This window comes from Megalops cyprinoides, chromosome 10 (genome assembly GCF_013368585.1).
Source record: "Megalops cyprinoides isolate fMegCyp1 chromosome 10, fMegCyp1.pri, whole genome shotgun sequence".
In the NCBI taxonomy this organism is placed as follows: Eukaryota; Metazoa; Chordata; class Actinopteri; order Elopiformes; family Megalopidae; genus Megalops; species Megalops cyprinoides.
In genome coordinates this window covers 17,330,581-17,341,879 of record NC_050592.1, presented here as the reverse complement: position 1 = coordinate 17,341,879, position 11,299 = coordinate 17,330,581, and the positions used below count along the sequence as shown (strand labels likewise).

At 38.3% G+C, this 11,299-nt stretch overlaps 1 protein-coding gene across 1 annotated transcript; it reads left to right on the top strand.

Moving 5' to 3' along the window:
- The first annotated feature begins 9,485 nt into the window (after positions 1-9,485).
- LOC118784931 (twist-related protein 2-like) lies at positions 9,486-10,936 on the top strand. Its single transcript, XM_036539415.1, has 2 exons — positions 9,486-10,140; positions 10,530-10,936. The coding sequence occupies exon 1, from the start codon at positions 9,611-9,613 to the stop codon at positions 10,112-10,114; it is 504 nt and encodes a 167-aa protein (XP_036395308.1). The 5' UTR covers positions 9,486-9,610; the 3' UTR covers positions 10,115-10,140; positions 10,530-10,936.
- Positions 10,937-11,299: the final 363 nt, after the last annotated feature.

Sequence of the window (11,299 nt, the reverse complement as noted above, 5' to 3'; positions counted from 1 at the left end):
TATGTGATGTTATGTGGGGGGGTAAAAGGACACTTTTCATCTAATGCATAAAATAAGAGTTAGCTATTCTTTTTCATGAAGGCTGCGGTGCATTAGCCACCTCATGTATCTGCCTCATGTAATCTGCCCCCTGCCCCCACCCTCCCCACTCAAAAAAGGGACTGGATTGAGCCCTCCTTTTCTCGTAACAGCAGAACATGTTTTCTGGCAAACAGAGCCTCTTCTTCACTGAACTGAACCACAGGAAATGGAAACTACAGCAGAGATGACAAATCACTGCAGTTCATGCCATAATAAATACAAACATCAAAGGCAATGCTTGAATCTCTGTCACCATCCATATGTCACCCTAATCAATGAATGTATGGCTACATCACAAATGAATACTGTAGATCTTCCCTTGAAGTGATGTGGTAGGGGGATTAAAATAGCTCAGGAGGTTCTAAATGTCAGTATTTGTTTTTTGTTGGCATCAGTGCCCTCATAGTGCATAAAATATACAACTAGAGTGAGACTAAATATCAGTCAAAGCAACATATCTATAATTGTTTATCACAACTATCAGAAATAATGCTACCTTTCTAGAGCTTACTAGTAAATTCTTAGGAAATTAGACTTTCATAGGGAATTGGAACATTAGATATTCATAGGGAAAGAGTTCAGATGGATGTATCAGGCATACACCAGGTCAGTGGTCACTTTCTCTGGGTTTTCTTCACAGAGAAAATTGAGGTGTAGTTTAAAGGGTATTAATGCTTAAGCAAATAAATGATAAGTTCATTTTGTGTTAAAGTAAGATCTCCGTGCCAAGTTATACCTTGGTGCAGATAAATAACTTTCATTATCCCTCCGTATTATAAGGTTGTCTGACTTTTTAAGCCATATGACATTACTAACTTGACATATGAGCGTAAGTTAAGTGGAAAACATTACAGTGATATCATGCACAAGCAGTTATTAGGAGATAGATAGGAGATTCCTAAAACATGAACTCTGGGTATGTAATAAGACTGAAAAGTTAGTAATTAGGAACTTGGAACAATTCTTTAGTTGCAAATACAGAGATCTGTTAATTTTCTTTTTTTTTTGTTGGGTGGGGGGGTGGGATTGAGACAAAGTTTCAAGATGAAATGACTCTTGAAATGGTTTAACATGCTGTCCCATTGTGGGCATTAAAAGTACAAATTGCACTCTTCTTCCTTTCCCAAGTACGAGGATGACCCAGTTACTGCAGTTAAGCTGTCATTTTTACAGTTCTGGCAGAAAAAGGAAGAACTGTGCATGGTGTGTTTCCAGGGAACAATGAAACCAAACCTTGTTTCTCAGACTTTGCGCTTGTGGGTTGCTGTGTATGGCCTGTGTGACTCAGATATTTTGTTTAAGACCAAAGGGACCATAGATACTCTCTTTCTGTGAGTGTGATATACATGCCTGATATTTTCAACTGCTTGAATTGTGTCTTTTTTTCTTAGTCTTCTTGTTTTACCTCAGACATGGCTGCCACAATTTGGTTAACTTATCCAGTCAATCAACATAATCAACATAATCCAGTCTATCAACATAACAGTGATAACAACAAAAGAAGCTCAATGTTGTTGTAAGTCAGACAGTCCCGTCCTTCATGGCACAAAGTGGTCCTCGAAAACCTTGCTTTAAACTTGATCATGGGGAACCAAATCCCACAGGCCCATGTTATAAACAGGTCTACATTCCTGAGCACAGGCTTGAAATATAATTTTTCACAAGAAGCCAAAATAAATATATAATAGTATAATAGTAATATTATAGTACTATTATTACCTGTTGTAACATGCATTGCATTACGGTTCAAGACCAACAGGAAACAGTGGCCTGCAAGATGTAAATAAATTGTGGGCTATGGACAGCCTGAACGAAACGATGAACGAAACGAAATTGAGCACACACAAAGAGTAAAATAAACATATATTCTTCAGGTCCACCTCACAAGATCATCTTCTGGTTTGAGTATTCCCTTGTTGATCCCATGCAAATACTGGTGTTAGTAGCAACCTAAGATAAGCTTGTTGCAGTTCGCCAAGTGAAAACAACAAACTGAAATATGGAAGACAAGAGAACAAGCTGATGTGAGTGAACATTTGCAAGGAGTTCCAATACAAATGGTTATTACAAAAGGTTGACATTTTAGACAGAAAAGCCGTCATAAATGCAGATGGTCATAAACCATATCACTTTGAAATAGGGATTGCTGTATTGGATCAAATTTCTCATTATATAATCTTGGAAACAAGATTTTATGCCTTCCTTAGACATTGAAATGAATTTAGGTATCACATAGTGTGGATGACATTGCATAATAGTTGATTTGACTTCTTCATTTGTGCATCTGTGCGTTTGTGTATGTGAGAGAAACTGTGCAGACTGTTCCATCACAGTCCAGAGTATGTGTAGTTCTTCACTAGAACGCTGTGTCTATGCAATGACTGTCACAGCTGTGGTTCTTGTCGTTGACCAGTTTATTTCTCAGCTGGTAAAGCAATGCGTACCGACACCCCATTCAGATCTACTTGCATCAAAGCTTTCCTTGTTTTACAGGCCCTGTTTAACAGACCAGTTCAGGAGAACAGACCGCTCAGATCCAGACAGGTTAAAATAGAGGCTGTTTTCATGTCCTTACCCCTAATCTGGGCCCAGTATCCTCTCTCATGTCTGCTAGACTGTCTCTATCAGACCCAGATATGATGTCTGAGTTTCTTCTCAGAATGTTACATTTGGAGACTACCAAGGTAAGCACAGAAACCATGGGAAGATACCGGCTGCCCTCACAAGAGCCCTGTCTCACTTGTCTGAGGATTTAACACTGAGTCTGGATGCTCTTTGAAGAAAGGGCCCCCAAATTACCAGAGACATCATTAACTGCTGATCTGTCTCGTTTCTGTGGTCAACAGCTCCCATTTCACTGGCGAGGGAGGGAGAGTCATTCACATAGAGGAAATGTGGAGTGTAATTCAGCCTCTTGTGTGAACTGGCCTGATGCAAAAATGGCAGAGATGTCAGTTTAGAGGCTGTGGTGGGCTGATTCTAGATTTGGGATACCCGCCATTTCTCTATACAGAAGGTAACCTTCTACAAACATTTACAATAATGTGGCCATGCAAGCATTCTCTATGACACCATGGTTGATATCTCCACAAGTAATGTGTTCAAACTAGTGGTCTTTACAAACCCTCTCTGCCTCCATAACTAACCAGGCCAAACCAGGTTTGATTGTGCCAGCTACGTTATGGATCTCTTTAACATCTTTACGATCCTTCTTAATCACACATTTTCTTTTCAAATTCATGAATTATTAAAAGATTCTACCCTGTAGCTTGCCTTCCCATTTCATAGGTCACTGTGGTTTGATGTCACCCAGTAAAAAATAGCCTGATTTCCATTGACTAGCGCAGTATATCCATAACTGTATACCACAGAAAGGATTCAGTAGTGCTCAACACTAAACGCACACGAAGTCAGTAGAATTCAACAAGCATAATGTTACAAACATTTTCCCTGGGTGTTACCTTCTCAAAAACACACTAGGTATCATTTACGCTCCCACAATGCAAGACAGCTAAAAGAAAGGAATCCCAGCCCACATTATCAAACTAAATCCTCCTATTTATGGAAAAAAGAGAAATGTAGGCAGCAAAGAACAAGAACACAGATTGTTGTTTAGAACAGTAATGTCTTTGAGGGTGGAGAAAGCCTTTAGCGACAAGAGAATACAGTGATCAAGATGTATACACTAGTATTTAAAATCTAAAGCAGACCCAAAAGAGAAGGATTGTATTTCAGATTTATTGGAGTTTTGGGGAACATTATGGTCTGTCTCTGGAAAATTCAGCCAGAGGAAGTGGTCACAAAGAATTCAGAATTGTGAGCTGCAGAATTCCAGCCTGGACCAGCCTTTTAACACTGAACTGATCTTCACGTGATATTGCAGGAGTGGTTATAAAACTCCTCTTTGGTTTACACACGCTCACAACCTGTGTTTCACTGTACTGGAGTCATCCTCAAATGGCTCAATCGATTCAACAACTACACCATAACAATGAGTTGAATTTCGCATGAAATCAACAAACATGAAGCAACTGTTCTTAGCTTCACACCTACTATCCATAAAGAGAGGTAAAATTTTCAACTACAGCCAAATTTTATGTGGAATTAATAACTAAAACCATTCAAGCGTGATTTTGGGACCTGATAAGACTAAGATGCACTTCTTGTCACCCTTTTGTCTGAAATACATCTTAATAATTCATGTTTCAAGATACCAATGTAATATATGTTTAGTCCTTTAGTATTAACACTCACATTGGCACAAAATGTATTGTGTACGGTGAGTATAAAACATAAATTAAAGAGGAATGTTACCAATGTTTACCCTTGATTAGAATGAGACCATTGTCATACCACTGAACCTTCTGTAAGTATAGGCTGGGTGGGGGAGGGGGCATTCCATTCCAGGACAAGTGGATAAGTACATTACATTAGAATATAGAAGTGCACATGTTCTTTGCAAACTGTCAGACATGATGGCTGTATCTGAATTTTTTAAGCTTTCAGACTAATTTCTGAGCTGTTGTATTCTGTTTACTTTTTATCTCCACTTTGTGCCAGAGAACTGTTAAAAATCTTTCTGCCGTACAATTTTGAAAGCTTTTTTTACACATTGTTTTGTAATATTAAGATATAATCTTTCTGTGCCTTGGTGACATACGTTTGTTGTGCATTCTGCCGAGGCGCAGTAAAAGATAGACTCTCTTTGAGAATTTATCCTGAGATCTCTTACAACAAAGCCAGAGGAAATGACTCCGGACTTGGCAGAATAATTGAGGAAACAGGGCACAGCAATATTACTTATGAGAGTCGGTCTTATCTGACGAACACTTCCAAACACCCCTGGGCCGATGGCCAAATTCTCGATATCTGGCAAACAATATGAAAGAACTGCTGTAATAAAATGAATTGTTTATCAAATACTAGGCCTAATCATTATGTGTGATTTTATGTTGACCTTGTTTGCATCATGAGAGAGGCAGAGTGTCATTGCAACTGTTCTACTTGACATTTTCCAAGCACAATTTTTTGTTTGGCAATACTCGGGGTTGGGGTTTTGGGGTTTGTTTTGGGGTTTGTTTAAATGCACTAGGGCAACACTTTTCTCTGACATGCTATCCACATAAAGCAAATTCATATAGTTTCTTCAGTTTAAGTTTGATTCTCTTCATTCATCACTTCCCTTCACAATAAAATGGTATCATTCATGCCTATGATAACTGTAAATAACATGGCACATAGTGGAAAATGATACAGAGTGTCTCCCTGTTGCCATTCAGAGAAACCTCATTAGCACTTGGAAGGCTGCTATAAACGCCTTGTGGGTAAACCAACATTTTCATTGTTCCTTTGGTTTTTATTTCTTATTTAAAGTCAATATTTACACAGCAGCCCCCAGGGCCTGAGATTACCTCATATTCTGTCTTCCAGCTGCGCTTTCTCACCGTTGCTATGACAACAGCAGGAATGCATGCATCATGTTTCCTTTGCAGACAGGAAATAGAGGAAACTAAAGAGAAATCTGCCAACAAGAAAGAATAAATACTCTCCTCTAAATAATTCTCTGTCATTTTCAATGATGGCAACAATCCATCTTAAGTATATATGTATATCAATCAGCATTGTACATGCATGTATTTTAATCTTATGATTTCAGATTTGTCTGTGTGTTCTTACAGACTATGGCTTAGAATCCTTTTACAGTCATTTGTATTAATTGTAGAAGGACTCCAGTGAATAATTTTTAGGTATTTTCCCTGTTTCTGTCATTTTCTGAGCTATACCTTCAGTAGATGCAGCAGTTTACAACTTTGTCAAGTATGCTAACTCACCAAGTGCATCAGATACTCTTTGCTTAGGCAGTAAAGTCTTTTGGGTGACCCTTTCAAAAGCAGCGGTCCTCCTTGAAATATCATTTAAGAACATACATGCACTTACAAGGTCAAATGGATAGAGCCAGCCCAACAGATTTCACATTCTAAATTTGGCTGAAATGCCTTCACATAGATATTGACAGCGTATGAGGGAATGAAGGCTGGATTGTATGGAGTATAATTAAGTTGCATATATAAATACTCAAGGAAGGACCAGCTGATCTTTGACAACATGGGACAAACATTTATTGCTTTGAGGATTCTGGATTTTATAACTGAATAAAGGTACTATGGATGCCCATGAGTTTTGAAAGGTTGGCCATCATCTGTCATCAGTATTAACACAGAATGTCTTGCTTATTTCATGGCACTGCCTAATCCTTTTATATCTATGATGATTATATGTCCTCGCTTTTTAATGCAGGCAATATGTTTATATGAATTCCCTACTTGGAAGTATTGACATGAAACAGGGGAAAAATGATGAAACATTTTGGCCTGTACAATTAAATGTATATTTGATCACCACCTCAGATTCTCTGTATTCTATACCAAGGAAAGACCAATGGAATAAGGTAGTATTCAGTTTCCCCTGAGCAGTGTTACTGCTTCACATGGGAGTTTTGTTTCATTGAACTAACCATTTATATAGGTAACACTAACAGAAGGAAATGCTTCATGAACTAAAGAGAAGAACTACATTATATATTACTTCGTTACAAATAACAAGGTGCTATAAACCAAAAAGACAGAACACTAATGGCATTTGAAAGGTTGATGATTATACTGTGATATGAACATTGTATCATGAGGTTATCACTGAATGATTAACTATATTTGTGCTGAGTACTACAAATATTTACATGCGTAAATCAAATTTGATATAAACTATTTTAAAATGAACCAAATTCATCTACCACTTTTTTCACTATAGTGACCTTTTACAGTCATATTTTCACAGAATGCATCACAATTGGTATTTTTCCAGAACTAACCAAAATACAAGAAGAACCATTTGACAAAAAATGAGAAATCCTGAAAACCATTCCCTAACTGTAAATAGTTATATTCCTGAAAAAAGATCAGTACCATGGAGAGTAATAAAAGTTACAGGTAACGTCACCTTTTAATTTGGTATCTTAATATCTTGTCATGGTCCAAAGCCTGAGCCAGCTTGACTCAGGTGATATAGTTGCAGTGTCACAAGCTTCACAATGAACTAACTGGATGGCAGTGGTGCTGTGGGAGAAAGAGAGGGCTGTAGTCAGATCAAGCACATATTTTTCACATAGCTGTATTTCATAAACTTTGCCTGTTGTTATCTTCCCAGCATACACGCTGTCTGTGCTCACATGTCCTCTGTCCTTAAGTATACCATTTCTCAACAGGAAAACAGTTAATTATCTGAACAGTTACCATGAAATGAATTGGTCAAATGGCATTTTCCATTCCTTGCTGGTATGCAGCACTGAATTAACAAGCCTAATGAGGTTTTAACATTTATTTCTCACAATCTGTACACAAACATTGCAGAAAAAGTGCAGATGTAAAGGCTAAAGTACTGAGCAGTCATATGCATCTTACCTTTACAGAGCATGTTCAGACATACACATTACATACCTTTCCATTTGCCATTGTCTACATAATTTATTCAGACATGAGCCTAAATCATACAAGTCACATTATAAGACTAAAGATTGCAAATTGTGCATTTGGTATATTTACAGTATCATCATGGCACAAAATATAAATACTGTATACAATTTAGCCACAGTTATGTAATGTCATGGATTTTTATTTCATTGCCCCTTATTGATTAGTTCCACGGGAAATTACTCCCTCTCGTGGTTAACATAGTTTTGCACAGACCCTGCACAAAGGTACCATAAACAGGAATTATTGGCTGGATTTCTTTGTTTAATTTGGCTTCCATTTCACTGGAGCACTGGAACACGTCGCAGCGAATGTCTGTTTTAATTGACTTTGTTTTCTTGTAGGCGATTTAGCAAAGCTGAAGCCGCTCTTGGAAGCTCCCGTGTTGCAAGGAATGAGGAAGGGATGTGTAGCTCATTTGACAAGAACCAATTGCTCAAGCGCATGTGGTGTAAGAAAAAACAGCAAATAACAAGAAAACAATTACAGTGTTTGACCAGATACAATGGCGTGTTTTCAGTCGTGCTCTCTGAGTTATGTGGCCATTTATTGACTTCCACATTTTTGAAAATGTCTGTTGACAAAGCATCCATAGTAAAAATTCGCTTTGAGAGCAAATAGGGACGTGTCAGAGAGACTGATGGTGGCAATTTATTTTTTTGATGGTGGGAATTTAATTTTAAAAACCTGAATAAGCAAGTAGGGGGAGGGTATCAAGGGAAACCAGTAGTTGCCTCAGTGGTAATCAGAAATTTAACATTGGTGGTGGACACCAGTTGTGGCACTAAGTGATGTAAATTGATGGTTTACCAATTAAGTGGTCGTTTTAACTGCTTTCGTTTACACTGAAGCATTAAACACATTTTTGATTGATACCCCTACCAGGTGATGTCACGGTTTCAGTTCGAACACCCGCTGTGAAGGTTGGACAGCCTGAAGTAACTTGAGCCATTCCCGTGTTTCCTGCGGTTTTGCCGTTTCGCAGTGGGACATCCACAAACATCAGTACGTTATGTGGTCATTTCCTTCTCTATGTTTCATCTTATTATTATTATTATTATTATCATCATCATCATCATCTGAACCTTACAATATTCTTGATTGGATTAAAAATACCGCGCTAGGTATTAACGTACGTCCATAAATCCCACTTATCTGTGCGTCTTGACCGTGAGGACCTTCAGTGACTCAAACCTCCAGTTTCAGGTTCTGTGAATAAATCGATCGTCTTAAATAACTCCCCGAGAACCTACACGTATGAAACCAAAATTTGGCTGTTTAAAATGTGTTCAATTAACGTCCTGCCTAATTTCTTTGCGCCTAAATCGTAATATTATAATGTAGCCTAAAAAGGAAGATTTTTTTCTTGAAATGCTACAGAAAAACTGAAAATGTACTAACATGAATGCTTATCCAACGCTTGAACTATTAAATTGAATCACTTTTTTTGCAAATCAATACTTGGATTTGGCAGACGGATGATCAAACCTCGATAACTATTTCTGTTCGTTTTCCTCCCATTTTAAAGCCAGTGCCTTCAGAGTCTAGAAAGAGTCTAACAGAGTGTAGCGACTATTTTCAAAGGACGTGGCTTTTGTGTAGTCTTCATATCCGATTTATGTTAAGTGAAGCTGAAATGCAGCTTTGAAATTGTCGTTTTATTACATTGATATTCTTGGCTGTGCAGCCAGACGACTGAGCAAGAAATGAATCTTGTGCATGGGACTTTTTTGATATTTCCTTGGCTGCCCCCACCCCTCTCCTTCACGTAGTTTGCTTCCTTGACCAATCACTTCTCTCTACAAACACTTTGCGCCATCCAGGCTATAAGAGCCCTCAACATTTCCATGAAGACAGAAACACTTCCGTGGCCCACGAGACGGCGTGCGGACTTTTCAACGGACGTTATCTGTCACTATAAGGCAGGCGACTGGAATTATTTTGTTTTTAACTTAATGAAAGACTGTCCAAACGCAATCTTGCGCGTCTTCTAACTGAAACTGATGTTTGAAGGAATGATGCAAGACGAATCCAGCTCCCCAGTGTCTCCAGCGGACAGTCTCAGCAACAGTGAAGAAGAACTCGACAGGCAACAGAAAAGATGTGGGAGGAAAAGGAGAACGAGCAGGAAAAATGGGGAGGATTCAGATAGCCCGACCCCTGGGAAAAGAGGAAAAAAGTCCAGCAGCAGCAGTCCGCAGTCTTTCGAAGAACTTCAGACGCAGAGAGTCATGGCGAACGTGCGCGAACGACAGAGGACGCAGTCCCTCAATGAGGCGTTCGCTGCTTTGCGGAAAATAATTCCCACTTTGCCATCCGACAAACTGAGCAAAATCCAGACCCTCAAACTTGCTGCCAGGTACATCGATTTCCTCTACCAAGTACTACAGAGCGATGAACTGGATTCCAAAATGGCAAGTTGTAGTTATGTGGCTCATGAAAGACTAAGCTATGCCTTTTCTGTATGGAGGATGGAGGGCGCGTGGTCCATGTCAGCATCTCACTAGCGTCTGTGGAGCCATAGGGCAACATGGTATGCTATGCTTTCAAACGTATTATTGTAATTTTATGTCTATTAATTTTTATTGATAAATGTTAAAACGTAAACATTTAAATTCTAAAGCAAGGTTAGATGCAACTGCTCTTTTTATTTCTTTCATTTTCTAATTTCTTTTCGCAAACAAAACATTCATATTATCATACATTTATGAATTTGAAACGGAATATAGACTATTCTCTTACCAACTAGAAGTATGACTTTTTTTTATAATCGATGCAGGGACAACTTCTTTTTAATAGCACTGTTACAACATGTACTCTTGCAACAATATGCTTATTATTTTGTATTCAAATGATTTAAAAAGTAAAAATAAAACTATTTATCTCTGTTAGTTTAATTCCAATGCATCTTCTGATTTGCAGGTCACATCTGATTCCACTTATCTATCCGAGAGGGCGATTCTGAAGTCCGATGCTGGATATGTACAAAGCTGCAGTATTTTGGGGGGAATTGTGAAACCTATTCGAACCAAAGAGGACGGGGCGTGGGGAGCACTTACAGAGGAAAAGGCCGTGGACACCCAGCAGTCGAGTGCTACTACACAGTCACTCGCTTGCTCTACATTCTGATATATACTTAAAACTTTTTTTTTATTGACGATGAATGTTGGAAACCGTAATCACTCTATGCATGCCTTTTGATCCAGCCGTATCGTTGTTTTCTCTGAAGAGGGTGAAAATACATCGAAACCGCCGTATCAATTTCAGAATCAAGCTGTCGATGAGAAAGGACTGTTGTAGCCATAAAATGGTTTGAAATTTGGCTCGTACCTGTGCAAACCTTTTTTTAGGATATTTGTCTCGAAAATACATTTATTTATTTATTGGTGACACTTGTTATAATGCAGAATAGATCCGGTGTCTAAATGCATTCCTATTTTTATGATTGTTTTGTAAATAACTGTATATTTTTCTGCAATAAAATAAATATGATTTTTAAAATTACGTTTTTTTTCCCAGAAGTTGATTTAGGGAATGAACCTTTAATGTGTGACGAGCAAAGAAAACAAATGCAGAGAACTCAAAGACAAACACTTCTTGGGGTCTAGTTTTGGAATTCACTTTCCTGGCTCAAAAATGCTGAGTTTTAATTTCAATGGGAATTGAAGTGGAAGGCGTTGCTCGTACATGGA

What these genes read in the sequence shown, in the direction of transcription:
- LOC118784931 (XM_036539415.1), top strand. Translation starts at nt 9,611, where the DNA reads ATGTTTGAAGGAATGATGCAAGACGAATCCAGCTCCCCAGTGTCTCCA.